General features: G+C 45.8%; 1 protein-coding gene across 5 annotated transcripts in view; it reads left to right on the forward strand.

Moving 5' to 3' along the window:
• Positions 1-17,477, forward strand: part of nos1 (nitric oxide synthase 1 (neuronal)) — a 234,542-nt gene that overhangs the window by 150,390 nt on the left and 66,675 nt on the right. For all 5 annotated transcript variants that reach the window (XM_072496887.1, XM_072496857.1, XM_072496877.1 and 2 more), the window contains exons 11-16: positions 453-554; positions 641-835; positions 4,216-4,301; positions 7,564-7,708; positions 9,106-9,210; positions 13,075-13,133. In XM_072496887.1, coding sequence (XP_072352988.1) covers positions 453-554; positions 641-835; positions 4,216-4,301; positions 7,564-7,708; positions 9,106-9,210; positions 13,075-13,133 — 692 coding nt within the window. The remainder of the gene's footprint in view (positions 1-452; positions 555-640; positions 836-4,215; positions 4,302-7,563; positions 7,709-9,105; positions 9,211-13,074; positions 13,134-17,477) is intronic.

Consider the following 17,477-nt stretch of genomic DNA (forward strand, 5'->3'; position numbering starts at 1 on the left):
TTTACCTCATCAATTCAGCTGTGAAACCTAATACACTGCCTGTGCAATTTCAAATCTCTTCCTCAGGTATTGGTGCACTAAGACAAACTTTTGTCTATTTCCATTTCTAGTAATTCCCAAAACAAGTGGCTAGTCTGTCGCCGGGGTTTATATCTTGAGGGGCGCCCCTCCACATCAAGCATAGCTGACCAGGAGTCTCTCCCACTCTTGCCGGCAGCCATTGGCGTGTTGGAAGGTTTTTCAGGTTGACCCACTCAACCTGTTTGGCAGGGTTATGAACGCACCTTTCTTGGCCATCAAGTCCTGGAGTGGGACTTGAACTCGGAGCTGCTGGCTCAGAGGCAGGTACACGACCCGTTGCAGCACAAAACCTCCCCTGTCCAATTGCTAATGTTTAATTGGATGTTAACAGGAATATGTTATTAAATTATTGGCATGTGATCATCTTGCAGAATGTAGGAAAACAAATGGGACTTGACACTGGAAAGACATCTTCCCTTTGGAAAGATAAAGCATTAGTTGAAATAAATATTGCTGTCCTGTACAGCTTTCAGGTAAGTACAAGCTTCCTATAATACCATTTCTTTGCAACTACATACACAGATTACGTGCTCATTGAAAGTTTTTTCTCCCTATTTAGGTTGATAAAGTGACAATTGTGGATCACCATTCTGCTACAGAATCCTTCATGAAACACATGGAGAATGAGTATAGGTGCCGAGGAGGGTGTCCTGCAGACTGGGTGTGGATTGTTCCCCCAATGTCAGGAAGCATCACACCTGTGTTCCATCAAGAGATGCTAAACTATCAGTTAAACCCATCATTTGAGTATCAGGTAAGCTATTGAGAAGAATGTAATTTCCTTTGCCTGTTTTTTCCAGCTTAGTTTTGAACCAATTAGTTAAGCTTACCTTTTATTTCCAAGTTCTTTATCAGCAATTCTTGATGCTTGGCGATTTAGAGTATATATTCTTTAGGATGAATGCATTACTCACCTATATGGGCAGCACGGTAGTGCCTCATAGTACCAGGGACCCAGGTTCAATTCCGGCCTTGGGTGACTGTGTGGAGTTTGCACGTTCTCCCCATGTCTGCGTGGGTTTCCTCTGGGTTCTCCAGTTTCCTTCCACAGTCCAAAGATGTGCAGATTAGGTGTATTGGCCATGACAAATTGCCCCTTAGTGTCCAAAGAAGATATGTAAGGTAGATTAAGGGGTTGTTGGAATAGGGCTGGGGAGTGAGCTTAGGTGGAGTACTCTTTCAGAGAGTCGGTACAGACTCGATGGGCCGAACGGTCTCCTTCTACACTGTAGGGATTCTATAAAATATCCCAATGACATGGAAATCAAAGGGGACTCATTTTACCATTGTCAAGATGGGAAAGCCTCAAGTGCTGAACTAAATGCAGCTGCTTTCCATGTTCAGTTCTCAGGCTGATGCAAATCCTGTGTGTTAGCATTGAGTAGACATCTGCCATTAAGTTTGGAGATATGGAGGGCAGCACGGTGGCGCAGTGGTAGCACTGCAGTCTCATGGCGCCGAGGTCCCAGGTTTGATCCCGGCTCTGGGTCACTGTCCGTGTGGAGTTTGTACATTCTCCCCGTGTTTGCGTGGGTTTCGCCCCCACAACCCAAAGATGTGCAGGGTAGGTGGATTGCCCATGCTAAATTGCCCCTTAATTGGAAAAAATGAATTGGGTACTCTAAATTTAAAAAAAATACATATATATAAGTTTGGAGATATGGGCAGGGATCCTCCCCTACCCGGCGGGGTAGGGGGTCCCGGCGGGATGGAGTGGCGGGAACCACTCCAGCATCGGACCTCCCCAAAGGTGCGGATTTCTCCGCACCTTTAGGGGCCAATCCCTCACCGTGAGGGGCTAGGCCCGCGCCGGAGTGGTTTCCGTTCCACCGGCCGGCGAGAAAGGCCTTTGGCGCCACGACAGCCGGGGCCGAAAGGACTTCGCCGGCCGGCGGAAGTCCGCGCATGCGCGGGAGCGTCAGCGGCTGCTGACGTCATCCCCACGCATGCGCAGGGGGGGGGTCTCTTCCGCGTCGGCCATGGTGAAGGCTATGGCCGAGGCGGAGGGAAAAGAGTGCCCCCACGGCACAGGCCCGTCCACAGATCGGTTGGCCCCGATCGTGCACCAGGCCACTGTGGGGGCACCCACCGGGGCCAGATCACCCCTTGCCCCCCCCGCAGGACCTCGGAGCCCCGCCTGCACCGCCAGTCCCGCCGGTAAGGTAGGTGGTTTGATTCACGCCGGCGGGACTGGCATGACAGCAGCGGGACTTCGGCCCATCATGGGCCGGAGAATCGCTTGGGGGTGGGGGGGGGGGGGCGATTCTCTGGCACCGGATATTCGGTGGGGGCGGGATTCACGCCAGCCCCCGGCGATTCTCCGACCAAAACCTGCCCAAGATTCCAGGAAAGGTCTGTTTAATTCTGAGGAACTGACAAAGGCGTGTTGATACTTGAAAGTACTAACCACAGTGAATGGAACGTATGAGAAGCCTTTCAACTATTATTAGATCACCGTAGGAAAAAAACAGAAACTGACATATTTGGAAGAGAAGAACAAGGAATAGATTTCATGTTGTTGGAGCTGCTGGACCGGTTTATAGTTAATTGTTGCTCAGAGCTGTGTTCTCTCAATAGTCACGTTTTGTAATTTATATACTGTGGCACAGGTGAAATAGGCACATGCTACAATGTCCTTCAATAATTTGTCTCATTGAATTTAAGTGGTTTGAGGAGCATAAATCGGTCAACAGACAAGCTACATGATCTAGATGATTTCATCCAAGAGAGAAACTAAAGCAAGCATAATTGCACAAATTACAAAGTCACAGTGATAGTTGAATTATTTTTCTTTTAAAACTTGTAAATAATTTACTAGTTGATCATTGGGCAGGATTCTCTGGTCCCCCAACCGTGTGTTTCAAGGTAGCACCCTCCGCTGGCGGTGTGATTATCTCTTCCCACCGCTTGTCTTTGGGACTTCCCATTGAAATTACCCCATGCTGGCAGGAAAAGAGAATCCCAATGGCCGTGGAATTCCGGCCACATTTTTAACAATGGGATAATGTGAGAAACAAACAGAATATTACATTGAACCTTTCACGTCCCCAGCATTTCGTAAAATGCCAATGAAATACCTTTCTTTTACAATGTAGACACTGTTATTTTGTAAATGTAATGGTCATAATGCATGGCGAATTCCAACAAGCAGTGATGTATTAAACAACCAGTTAATCTGTTTTGGTGGTGTTAAAGGGTTAAAGACATTGTAAAATCTCCAAAACATCAGGCTGTAATCTGAAATGGAAAAGTACAGCAGGAAATTATTCTGCAACCATATTTAAGGTACTGGGAGTCCACCGAGTAAGAGTAAAATAAATTTATTTAAACAACAAGTATACACACGAGACCCGGTTAAACCTCTCTTCGGCAGTCTATTCCACACTGGCTGAACTTCTGTACAAGTACGGATAAACTAGCCCGCCCCTAGCAGGGGAGCTCGAACTCCTTGAACAGCAAGGGGAAAACAATCATCCCCACACCGTGTGTCACATGCTGATTATTACACATAGCCTTGCACAATTTAATAAAACAGTCTGAGTAATAACTGTGGCAACTTATTAGTTGGTAACTGATGTATATCATTGGCTCCATGTGCAGGCAGAGAGGAAGAATTTTAGGCAGATGTAGAATGTGATAGGAAGCTGAGAACATCCTTAATCATTGTTAAATTTAATTATAGAAAGCATTGGTGGTGATCTAGAAAGCATGTTTGTTAAAACAAATTAAGTAAACCAAGTCACACTTCACACTTGACAAATCATGCTTTATTAACACCCATCGTGTTTTGGTGAAGTTTCCATATCATCTTGCATCATGCAAGTACTCAACAACAGAGTACAAAGGCACTGTTTTCAATGTTATTCCAGATGTATAATGCCACCTCAAAAGTAATTTTTCCACAGTGACCTGATTGAAAATCAATTGGACATTGCCTGTCAGTAATGCCAGTAGAATTGTTCTGCTGCCAGAGTGAAAACTAATTGAGATGTCTTTTGCAAACTTAAAATGTGTTGCCTGTGAGTTCTCACCCTGAGAAATAGTCTCAGAATCAAAATCCCATGTTTCTGGCTATAATGTGTGCATCACGTCATGTTCGTAGATCAACTGTGTTTACTTCTGTTTCCAATGCAGACAGATCCCTGGTTGAATCATGAGTGGAAAGGAGTTAATGGAACTCCAACCAAAAAGCGAGCCATTGGATTTAAAGAGCTAGCAAAGTAAGTTTATTTTATTCAACGCGCCATAGTTTATAGGAGCCACATATTGTTCGAAATGTAGCACAATAGTTCCGTTGGATTTAACAGTTATACTTCAGTACATGCTAACCATTTGGGACTATGAAAACATAATAATTTCTGTCTTGTTTTTGTTTGGTGGCTGTGCCTTTACATCCAGCCATTAACCGTGTTAATTGAACTAGTGACAGCTAGAATCTTGGTCCAAGGTTGAACCACGATAGTGTTTGCAAGTTCTATTAACTTTGAGAGAGGAATGATTCAAAATTCAATAATGGTGTATGACTGAGATATCTCCCTTTTAAATTTGAGTGGGTGATTATACAAAATCCAGAAAATCCTGGGAACTCTTTCTGCAATATAAATAAGTTCTTTGAACTGAAGAGTTCACTTGAACATAACTGAGAAGGAAGACGTGTGGCTGAAATTTCTTGTTGAGAGAAGGAATTGGTTTGAAACTGGAAGAGAGCATTTATATTAATGCTCACACAGGTGGTGAGAGCTACATGACGAAAGATCGCTTAAATCATTTACAAAGGATAGTTTAGATTTTTTGTTTCCGATACTTTTTATTATTTTTCCGTTTAATGGATGCGGTGTGAATATATCATTGTTATACACTTGGTTGCTTTTTCTTAAACACATTTTCTTGGTTATTTTTAATCTAAAACCAGAGGCTGTTAACTTCTGGCCCTTGAGTTAAAAGGAAAACAAGTGGCATTACCATATTTAAAGACTTCTGGTAGCCTTTTAATATACTTTGACTGGAAGTTTGGAGAAGTTATTTAATCTATTCCTCATAATATTAAGTAATTTTGCTAGTGCATAGAAACATGCGTGCATTGAAAATAGAATCAGGAGGAGGCCATTCAGCCCTTTGCACCTGCTCTGCCAGTCATTATGATCATGGGTGATCATCATGTTCAATACCCTGATTCTGACTTCCCCAATATCCCTTGATCCCTTTATCCCCAAGAGCTATATCTAGTTGCTTCTTGAAATTAGGTTTAGCACACTGGGCTAAATAGCTGGCTTTTAAAGCAGACCAAGGCAGGCCAGCAGCACGGTTCAATTCCCGTACCAGCCTCCCTGAACAGGCGCCGGAATGTGGCGACTAGGGGCTTTACACAGTAACTTCATTTAAAGCCTACTTGTGACAATAAGCGATTTTCATTTCATTTCATTACACAATGTTTTGTCCTCAACTACTTCCTGGTGGTACTGAATTCCACAGATTCACCACTCTCTGGGTGAAGAAATTTCTCCTCACCTCAATCCTAAAAGGTTTACCCCTTATTCTCAAACTATGACTCCTAGTTCTGGACACACCCACCATCGGGAATATTCTTTCCGAATCTACCCTACATCATCCTGTTAGAATTTTGTAAGTTTCTATTCAATCCCCTCTCACTCTTCTAAACTCCAATGAATATAATCCTAACCGAATTAGTTTCTCCTCATATGACAGTCCCACCATCCCAGGAATCAGCCCAGTAAACCTTTGCTGCACTGCTTCCATAGCAAGAACATCCTTCCTCATATAATGTCACCAAAACTGCACCCAATACTCAACAATGCCTGATACAATTGCAGTAAAATGTCTCTATTTCTAGACTCAAATCCTCTCGCTATGAAGACTAACATACCATTTGCCTTCTTTACTGCCTGCTGTACCTGCGCACTTACTTTCAGCGACTGATGCACGAGGACACCAAGGTCCTGCTGAGTATTCACGGGCGGGATTCTCCGTGAACCGGCGGGGCGAGCCACTCCGGCCCTGATTGCAGGCCAGGCCACCGTGAGGGCACTCCCCGGGGCCAGATCCGCCCACCCCCCCCACCCCCCCCTGCAGGCCACCTGTGGAGCCAGGTCCCGCCGATACGGACCTGTTGTGATTTACGCCGGCGGGACCCGCCGAAAATGGGCGGCCACTCGGCCCATCGTGCGCTGGAGAATCGCCGGGTGGGCCGCTGCCAGCGCCCGCCGACCAGCGCGGTGCAATTCCCGCCCCCGCCAAAACCCCAGAGCCAGAGAATTCGGCAGCCGGCGGGATTCACGCTGCCCCTCGGTGATTCTCCGACCCAGCAGGGGGTCGGAGAATCCCACCCCACGTCTCTCAATTTACACCCATTCAAATAATAATCTGCCTTCCTATTTTTGCTGCCGAAGCAGATAACTTCACATTTATCCACATTATACTGCATCTGTCATGCATGTGCCCACTCACTCAGCCTGTCCAAATCCCCCTGAAGCATTTCTGCAGCCTTCTCACAGCTCACCCTCCCACCCAACTTTGTATCATATGTAAATTTGGAGATAATACATTTAGTTCCCTTTTCCAAATCATTAATATATAATGTGAGCATTTAGGGCCCAAGCACAGATCCCTGCAGTACCCCACTAGTCACTGTCTGCCAATCAGAAAAAGACTCATTAATTCCAACTTTTTGCTTCCTATCTGCTAACCAGCTTTCTATCCATCTCAAGACACAACCGGAATCCCATGCGCTTTAACTTTACATATTAACCTGCTATGTGCGACCTTGTCAAATGCCTTCTGAAAGTCTAAATAAACCACATCCAGCGGTTCTACCTGGTCAACTCTAATAGTTACATCTTCAAAGAATTCTAGTAGATTTGTCAAGCATGATTTTCCTTGTGTAAATCCAGGCTGACTTTGTCTGATTACACCACTGCTTTCCAAATGCTGTGCTATAATGTCCTTGATAATGGACTCCAGCAACTTCCCTACAACTGACGTCAGCCTCACTGGTCTATAGTTCCCTGTTTTCTCTCCCCTTCCCTTTTTGAATAGCAGGGTTACATTCGCTACCCTCCAATCTGTAGGAACCATTCCAGAGTCCAAAGAATTTTGGAAAATGGCCACCAATGGATCTGCTATTTCTAGGGCCACTTCCTTCAGTACTCTGGGGTGAAGATTATACACATCGTTCTTTAAAGTTTAGTAAAACATTGCCTATGCAGAACTTTAAGCATGCACTACACCATTAATAATCCCAAGCACTATTGGGAAAACGAGCCAACTGGCACCTTGATACTTGACAGAACAAAATTTATGGCAGAAGGAACTTGCCCGAACTTGCATCTGAATCTTTAGCTTAAAGAAATGGGTGGGTGCCTGCCTTTTAGGATCCTCTCCAAAAAAACCTGTTATAGTATGTTGTCATTATTTGCACATTGAAGACATCCAGTCCTAATACTCTGGCATTTTTGTTTTGAAAAGGGCGGTGAAATTCTCTGCTAAGTTAATGGCACACGTAATGGCCAAAAGAGTAAAAGCCACCATCTTGTATGCCACAGAAACTGGAAAGTCCCAAGATTACGCAAAAGCATTGTGTGAAATCTTTAAGCACGCCTTTGATGCAAAGGTGAAAAATAAGTTTGTTTTCATTGTATTCATTTCCGTTATTTCACAATGATATGTCACAATAATTGGGGAGATTTTCTTGACTGTGTTTGGATTCAACAGTGCAGTGAATATCAAAGAACTGCAGTGGCTGAATAGGAATATGTTGAATTTCCTCAATGTAAATTAAAGGAAGAAAATCAGGGCCATTGTCTGCAGAAGCTTGTACTCCCACCTGTCCAGTTTTCTATTAATCTCAACATTCTCTTCAGTGAGCCTTTCCTCATCTCCCCTTTAGGAATGATACACATATGCACACGCCTTTTGTTTACTTCACCATGATGGAAATAAAAGTACCTATTTTTCAGTAGCTCAAGTGGACAGCATCAAATTCAAACTAGTTCATTTGCACAACCTTCTACCCAGGGGAAAGCAGAGCACTGAGACCGCCACCCAATGCAATAGAGGTACCCGGATTGGTTTGGTAACATCTCATTGCCAGTGACCCTTGTAATGCCAGAGAAAGTCACCTTGGGACATTTGACCCTTGGTTCACATGACCAGGATTCTTTTCAGCTGAAAGTAAAATGTCACCAGATGCTGTTGACCAATACAGGGGGCTAATGAGGCACTAGGCTACATGCTCAATACTGAAGTGATGTGCTTATGGTTATTCTGACATTTCCACATGGATGTGAAAGAAGCACAAATGGCTGTGGGTGGGTGAATGGGATGGGGGAGGGGGGTGCTTTGGGAAGGTGAGGAGGGGTAATGTGTGATCGTGGGAGTTTTGGCTTTGGCTGATGGTGGGAAACAAGTCTGTGTCTTGTTTTACCGCCCTTTTGATTTTCATATCCATTGAAGTCAATATAATGAAGAATCAGTGGAAAATGGTCTGTCATCTCACTATCATCCATTGTACATTATCAGACAAAGCCTTGATTTCCCACAAAATTGTGCAATTTATTGACAATTCCTTAAACTAAGAATATTATGGCCAACTTTGGTGAAAATGAAAGTGCAAACTAGACACAACTAGCTATTAAAAAGTGAAGCACATCACCCAGCATTGTCAGGAAATTAAACATTTGACAGGAAAGTTTAGGAATTCTTTAATTTATATCATGCAGTGGATACTGAACTCAGATAATCTTTTTTCATGAAAGATTCTTAAATGATGAGCATTGCTTATTGCTGTCTATGTTTTTAACTTACAAATTGTTTGATTCAAACACAATTGAAGAGGTGGCAATGGGAATCTGTAGTGTTATTAATTAGTTCCAACTTTTTGCAAATCACGGTTAAAGGTCGTGTTTTATAAATAAAGTACAGATTTAGATGTGGAGGCAAAATAATTCAATCTGGAAAAGAATGGAGCTATAGTTTGGTGTGACTGCCTAAATTCCATTTCTTTTGCAGGTTGAGGCCATGGAAGAATATGACTTTGTGCATCTGGAGCACGAGGCACTGGTGTTGGTAGTTACAAGCACTTTTGGCAATGGTGATCCACCTGAGAATGGAGAAGTATGAAATAAATAAAAGCCATTTAAGTGTGTTTCCAAAAGGCTAGCAATAAATGTTAAGATCAGCAGAAATCAAAATGTAAACATTTGACTCTAGTTTTCCTTTATGCTGGCACAACCTGAGCACCAGTTGAGCCAACACGTGTCAACTAACATTCTTTTTTAAAATTCTGAAGAAGTATCAAAATATTTTTGTGTGTTTTCAATGACCAAGTGTCCTGCAGTGTGACTTATGCACTCAACCTAATGGGGTGTTACAACACATTAATGCAAAAGCCCTGGGGCAATCCCTGTGCTCAATTTGACTGCAACACGAATGGATGACCATTGCTGGTGGAAAAGCCACTTTCCACTTGGATGAATAAGTAGTGCCAACCTGGCACCATCGCAGTGCCCCTGCCAGCCAGGCACCTTGGCAGTGCCAGGCTGGCACCCAGGTGGAGACCAGTACTGAATGAAGCTTGCCCGAGTCGAAGGGGATAGATCCTTACGCCTCAGGTGCCTCAAGAATCTGCATATTACAGTAGGACTAGCTGTCTCGCTCTAATATGCAGATTTTCAAAATAGCAATAACAATCGCACCATTTTATGAGCCTAAAATTAGACTCCTCAGATCGCTGACATCTTAATAGGTTGAGATAACCAGTCGATTAAGTAAATTCAAAGTTAACAGCGTTTCTGGAGCTTGTATAACCTTGTCATTAAGGGCTGGTATGAATGAACCGGCTGCTTTGCTTGCTTTTGGGAAGTGGCATTAAATGCCAAAATGCCAGAATGCTGAATCCTAACCCTAACCCTATCCATTCCATGTGGATCATCCACTCCTTGGTTAATTCATCATTTAGATTGATAGCTGTATCTGGAACCAGCTGTCTCAAATCTCTCCTTTTTTTGATCATGGTGGAACGTGTACAGCTGTGGGCCAGAATCTTACCAGAACTTCACAGGGTATCAGATTCAACTGAAAACTGACCCGGAACTCTCCAGTTGCACAGATCAGCTTTCTCGACAAATATTGAGCCTCTTGCAGGAAAAGAAAATGAATGGGCGTGGTTTACACCATTACTATGGCGACAATCGGCTCTACTGAGATCGGGCGCCATCTTTAAAGGATGTTGTGATCATCACTGCAGCCTGACGACTCCCAGCCCCACATTACGGAGGTATCGGGGCCTCTTCCCCCACCTGCATGGCTAACACGGGCTCAAAATCACCCCTTATATCATCCTGTATCTGGCTAGTGTGGCTGTGTAATCCTAACCAAGAATCTTTCAGTCTCTCTGTTGGAGATGCACCAACCCCAGAGCCCTTCATAGTCCATCTGTCAATCTATGCTCTTGGACACATTCCTTTGGCCCTTTATAACCCCTCTGCCAACTTAGTGCCATCTCATTCCCCCCACCCTTTACCTCTTGCACCCTCCATGCCAACCCACTCAGTATCCATCATAAGTATACCTCAGGACCCATGCAATGATTAAATATAATAAAGTTATATGAAGTGAAATTCTAAGTGTCGATTGCAGACTTCACTATATTGAAAAAATACTCCAACCCATAAAAACTGTATACTACATTTACCTCCTTCAACTAGGGGAGGTCAAGTGCCCTCTGGGGGAGGTCAGGTGTCCCTTTGGGGAGGTCGGGTGTCGTTTTGAAGTTTTAAAAGTAGGCATGGGTGTACATAAATTCATTGACTGTCAAGCTCATTGGAACTGTCAATAGATCTGTCAAAATCAATGGTCAAAACTGTTAGAAACACCTGTCAAAGGACCTTTTAAGAAAAAATATATCATTCAAGTGCATGAGGTGGTGGTGCAGCGGTTAGCACTGCTGTTTCACGGCACTGAAGACCTTAGGTTCGATCCTGGCCCCAGGTCACCATCTGTGTGGAGTTTCACATTCTCCCCATGTTTGCGTGGATCTCACCCCTACCACCCAAAGATGTGCAGAATAGGTGAAGTGGCCACACTAAATTGCCCATTAATTGGAAAAAAAAGAATTTGGTCATTTAAATTTTTAAAAAAATAATTCAAGTGCACAATCCTTAGGCTTATAACAACAAGCATTCGAGTCCAAAATTCCACTTCAAAAAGTCTATAACCACTTAATCAAACTGTGAAATGACAGGCATCCTACTGTAAAATGGATAGTTGTAAAAGCAACATGCATCATTGATCCCATAAAGGAAACCCAGAGATGCATGCCAACAGATAGAATGAAATGGCAAGCAATATTTTTTTTAACGCCCTGCAGACAATGTTTTCAAAGATTTAAATGGCAGGATTTTTAAATGCCTTCGGCACTTGACAGCCCCTTTTGACAGTGGTTTTGAGATTTCTCTGGACACTTTTGACATGTCCTCTTGGCAGTCCGCTTGACATTTGTGACAGGTGATCTAAACGCTTTCGACACGTGTTTTTGACAGTTCCTCTTTAGACTTTGACAGGTCCACTTGACAGGTGTTTTTATCAGTTTTGACCATTAGTTTTGACAGATCTGTTGACAGTTCCAATGAGCTTGACAGTTAATGGGTTTATGGACTCTTTATGTACATTCATGCCTGCTTTGAAAACTTCTAAAGGACATCCAACCTCCCCCAAAGAGCACCTGCCCTCCTCTAAAGGGCATCTGACCTCTCCCGAAGGGCACCTGACCTCCCAGAAGGAGTACCCTACCTCTCCAAATGGGTATCCGGGCAATTCAGATGAATCCACAAATTTTCGACCCAGGCCTATTCTGTACATTTTGGATTTGACACTCTTGGGTTAACAATATCTGCCTTCAGTGGGAGCAGATGATGATTTAAATGACCCTGCATACGTAAACTGAGCATGCATAAAACACAAGCTGTCATCATTCCCTCCACTGTGAAAATGGAATGTTTGGGCGTGGGACTTATGGTTTTCCAGCAGCTCCACCATTTTCACCAAGATACAAAGGCTCTGCATCATGGTAAAAATCTGGGCGGCCATCTTACATAGTCTCCATTTCCAAAAACATCTCATTCTATTGGTCAACCCAAGGGCTGTATGGGCTAGGAGAAATCATGGACTGGGTTCTCCGTCGACGGGATCCTCCATTTCGCCGGCAACGACTCACGCCCGCAGATTTCCCGACGGCATGTGGGTGCCCACAATGGGGAGCCCCATTGGCTGGCTGCCAGGATGGAGAATCCCGCTGCCGTCGGGGGGCATGTCGCACAAGAAAATTAGTGTGGCGGGATAGAGAATCCCGCCCCATTTCTTTTGTGCCAATCACCTCAATTAGCCATGTTGGCACTACCAAAACACCTCTAAATCAGAGGCAGAGGTACTGGTATATCTCACTTCAGCAACTCTTCCTGGGCTTGAGGTCTTGCTAACCTGTCTTCTATCAACAGTAAGCAATGTATTATTTGTATAACTTTTCATAGTTTAATTAGCATCATGTTTTTCCTTTCCTAGCTTGCAGTCTGACTGCTGACTCCATTTTTAAAATTCAAAACAATTCCTGGGGTATTTTTCCTTCTAGTGTTCCACCTTGTGGACCATACCAAATCAAGGGGTATGGGGGAATGCTGGAGTACGGTGTTGAGATAGAGGATCAGCCATGATCTTGTTGATCGGTGGAGCAGGGTCGAAGAGCCAAATGGCCTACTCCAGCTCCCATTTCTATTTCCATTCATCTAGGTTTCTCGATAATAAAAATATTGCTTTTATATCATTTAAAGCAACACTAGCTTTATGAAAAGTTTGTTTGTGATCATTCTCTTCATAATGCAGAAGTGATATGATGAGGCACACGGATGCAATTATTGCATTGTGTCCTTGTAAATAAATGGTTCTTCAAAATGGAAGTATAACTTTCTCATCTCTTTCTTCTAGAAATTTGCATCTGCCCTGATGGAATTGAGACATCCTAATTCAAATTCGCCAGAAAAAAAGTGAGTGAAATTGAAATATCGGGTGGAATACTGCGGTCTGTCAGCCACGTGTTCCTCTGCCGCATGCCATTCGCTAGCGGCAGGATTCTATCTTCCTGCTGATTGTCAATGGGATTTCCATTGTAACCACCCCATGCTGCCACAAAACCCACTGGCGGAGCTGCGTTGTCAGCAGGAAAATTGAATCATAGTGGCCAGAGAATTCCTGTGATCATTGCTAATTGCCCAATATATTATTAAGCTGAGGTAATCTCTCACCTATTGGCAGAAAATACAATTCCTGAGCCAATACCAAGCTTGCTTTTATTTTGACCTCTTAGTGAAGGTGCTCCTCGGTAGCAGTGATCGCTGCTTCACATTTAGTTTGAGGGAGAGAGGAGATCTAAGACTGGCATTTTAAACTTAAAAGGGCAGTTATTAGGGCACAGAGCTGGCTAAAGTGAAGTGGGAAATTAGGTTAAGGGATACATCAGTAGAGATATGGGGCGAAATTCTCCCCAAACGGCGCGATGTCCGCCGACTGGCGCCCAAAACGGCGCCAGTCAGATGGGCAACGCGCCGCCCCAAAGGTGCGGAATGCTCCGCATCTTTGGGGGCCGAGCCCCAACATTGAGGGGCTAGGCCGGCGGCGGAGGGATTTCCGCCCCGCCAGCTGGCGGAAACGGCTTTTGTTGCCCCGCCAGCTGGCGCGGAAATGACATGTCGGGGCGGCGCATGCGCGGGAGCGTCAGCGGCCGCTGACATTTTCCCGCGCATGCGCAGTGAGGAGAGTCTCTTCCGCATCCGCCATGGTGGAGACCGTTGCGGAGGCGGAAGGGAAAGAGTGCCCCCACGGCACAGGCCCGCCCGCGGATCGGTGGGCCCCGATCGCGGGCCAGGCCACCGTGGGGGCACCCCCCGGGGTCAGATCACCCCGCGCCCCCCCCAGGACCCCGGAGCCCGCCCACGCCGCCTTGTCCCGCCGGTAAATAGGTACTCTAATTTACGCCGGCGGGACAGGCAATTTATCGGCGGGACTTCGGCCCATCCGGGCCGGAGAATCGAGCGGGGAGCCCGCCAACCGGCGCGGCCCGATTCCCGCCCCCGCCGAATATCCGGTACCGGAGACTTCGGCAACCAGCGGGGGCGGGATTCACGGCGGCCAACGGCCATTCTCCGACCCGCTGGGGGGTCGGAGAATGACGCCCATGGTGGCAGACATTTAAGGTGATATTTCAGAATACTCAGAAAAGATACTTTCCAGTGAGAAAGAAAGACTCCAAGGGAAGGAGTAGAAAATTGAAAGAAAAAGCGTTGATCAGAAGATTGGACAGACTGCAAAGAAAAGCAAAGAATGACTAAAAGATTAATAAAGAGGTAGAAATTAGAGTTCAAGAAACAGCTCATTGGAAATATAAAATAGATACTCAAAGTTTTTACAGATTATTTAAAAAGGAAAAGAATAAGTAAACTGAGAATGGGGAGTTAATAATGGAAAATAAGGGAATGGCAGATGAACTGAACAGATAGTTCATGTATGTCCTCACTGTAGAAGATACAAATAACATTACCAAAATAATTGTGAATCTTGAGGTGAAAGGGGGCAACTTAAAACAATTACCATCGCCAGGAAAGGGTACAGAGGAAATTATTATAACTAAAAGCTTAAAAGTCCCCAGGTCCGGATGGACTTCATCCTCGGGTCTAAAAATAAGTGCCTGCTGAGATAGTAGGTTCAGTGGTTTTAATTTTCCAAAATTCTCTAGATTCTGGAAAGGTTTAATCAGATTGGAAGATAGGGAGTGTGACTCCTCCGTTCAAGAAAAGAGAGAGAGAGCAGGAAACTGCAGGCTAGTTAACTTAACATCCGACACAGGAAAGCATTTGGAATCTATTGTTCAGGAAGTTCTCACAGGGCACTTAGAAAATCTCAGTGCAATCACGCAAAATCAACATGGTTTTGTGAAAGGAATCATGTTTGACAAATTAATTGGTGTTCTTTCGAGGAAGTCAACATGGTTTTGTGAAAGGAATCATGGGCTGCCGGGTCGGAGAATCCCCTGCCGGGTCGGAGAATCGGCGGGGGGCAGCGTGAATCCCGCACCCGCCGACCGCCGAATCCTCCGGCACCGAAAATTCAGCGGGGCGGGAATCGCGCTGTGCCGGTCGGCGCCCCCCCCCCCCCACCCCCCCCCCCCCCCCCCCCCCCCACCCCCGGTGATTCTCTGGCCCGTGATGGGTCAAAGTCCCGCTGCTGTCATGCCAGTCCTGCCGGCGTGAATCAAACCACCTACCTTACCGGTGGGACTGGCAGCGCGGGCGGGCTCCGGGGTCCTGGGGGTGGCGCGGGGCAATCTGGCCCCAGGGGGTGCACCCACGGTGGCCTGGCCCGCGATCGGTGCCCACCGATCTGCTGGCGGGCCTGTGCCGTAGGGGCACTCTTTTCCTTCTGCCTCGGCCATAGTCTCCGCTTTGGCCAATGCGGAAGTGACCCCCCGCGCATGCGCGGGGATGTCACCAGCAGCCGCTGACGCTCCCGCGCATGCGCGGACTGCTGCCGGCTGGCGAAGTCCCTTCGGCCCCGGCTGGCGTGGCGCCAAAGGCCTTTCCCGCCGGCCGACGGCACGCCAACCACTCCGACGTGGGCCTCGCCCCTCAAGGTGAGGGCTTGGCCCCTAAAGTGCGCAAAAATCCGAACCTTTGGGGCGGCCCGACGCCGGAGTGGTTCCCGCCACTCCATCCCGTCGGGATCCCCTGCCCCGCCGGATAGGGGAGAATCCCGGCCCATGTTTGATGAATTAATTGGCATTCTTTCGAGGAAGTAAAAACAATGAGGATATAGGGGGATTTTTGGTGGTGCTGCATTTAGATTTCCAGAAAGTTATTAACAAGGTGCCAGATCAGATGTTGGAAGATGTTGGAAGATGTGACTGGTGGAATGGTGTGTCAATTATTTACAATTTACATCAAAGACTTGGATGAAGGGCCGAATGTTTGTTTGCTAAATTTTCTGATGTCACAAAATTAAGTCAGAACGTAAGTTGTGAAGGGACGTAAGGGCCAGAATTCTCTGGCCGTAGGAATTCTCTTTTCCTGCTGGCAACGTACCTCCACCTGAAATCCCATTGACAAGGGACGGGAAGAGTGAATCCCACCTGTTGCTAACTTTGGCTGTGTTTCTTAATTTGGCTCTGTTTAATTACGTTTGCTCAAGAGTAGCCAGGTATCTTTCGACACCGCCACAAGGTTCAGAACCAAATACTGATCAATGACTCGATACACCAGTTAGTAAGTTCAAAAGCAATGCCCATTTCTTTACACACAGTCAAATCTACTCATGCATAAACTCTACGAACTAAACTACCACTATTACTAAAGCCTATACTTAGCTTCAGGTGCCCACTCAGTCAGAGGAACAATGGCCGTTGCTCGGTTCTGAGGCTGCTGGGTTGAGCTGTTTACAGGGAAGCAACTAGGAGCGTCCATCTCATAGCGTGCGTTGACTTGGAACTTACTTGATCTGATGTAGCTGTTAGGCTGGTCTCTCTCTTCGCTGAGAGCTAAAGCCAAAGGAGAAAGATTCTCCCTTGGGGAATACCTTTTATATTAAAAAGGGCTTTGCGCGCTTTTGCGCGGGCCTTGAACTTGGCCTCAATTAATTGGTCTTTCGCCAATCATTTGTATCGATCTTTCTCCAATAGAGGGGTGGCTCCCTGATCGCTGGGCGTGTCCTAGGTGACCGTTGGTCTGCTTTGTTTTAGTCTCTTCTGGCGCCGGGGTGTCTGCCTTAACATTGTGTATCTAAATATTTCCCTTTTGTCCCTGGAGATGGCTCATTAGTATGTAGATTGCTTGCAGTTTCTGTCCTGTCTGAGAGCTTATGGTTCTAATCAACAGACCGACCTTGCACCTGCTCGTTTCTTAGTATTGTCCAATTTTCCCTGCATTCTTTGCAAGTGTCCATTTTGTAATCGGATGTGGCCATCCCAGATGGCTACACTCCACCAGCAAATGGCACGCCGCCAAGAAACACATGGCTGGGGACAGGAGAATCCAGCCCAAAGAGGCAAAGATAGCTTGACTGAGTGAGCAAAAATTTAACAAATGAAGTATAATGTGGGAAAATGTGAACCCGTCCATTTTGGAAGGAGGAATAGAAAAACAGCATATTATTTAAAGAGGTTGCAGAACTCGGAGTTACAGAGGGATCAGGGTGTCTTAGAGCAGTGCTTTTCAAAGCTTTTTGCCAAGGATCCATTTTTACCACCGGCCATCCTTCAGGACCCATGCGGGCCGGCCTTCATGACCCCCACTGGCCAACCTTCACAACCCACGCTGCCCGAACTTTGCGACCCACCGTTTTTA

This window comes from Scyliorhinus torazame, chromosome 1 (assembly GCF_047496885.1).
Source record: "Scyliorhinus torazame isolate Kashiwa2021f chromosome 1, sScyTor2.1, whole genome shotgun sequence".
Classification (NCBI taxonomy): domain Eukaryota; kingdom Metazoa; phylum Chordata; class Chondrichthyes; order Carcharhiniformes; family Scyliorhinidae; genus Scyliorhinus; species Scyliorhinus torazame.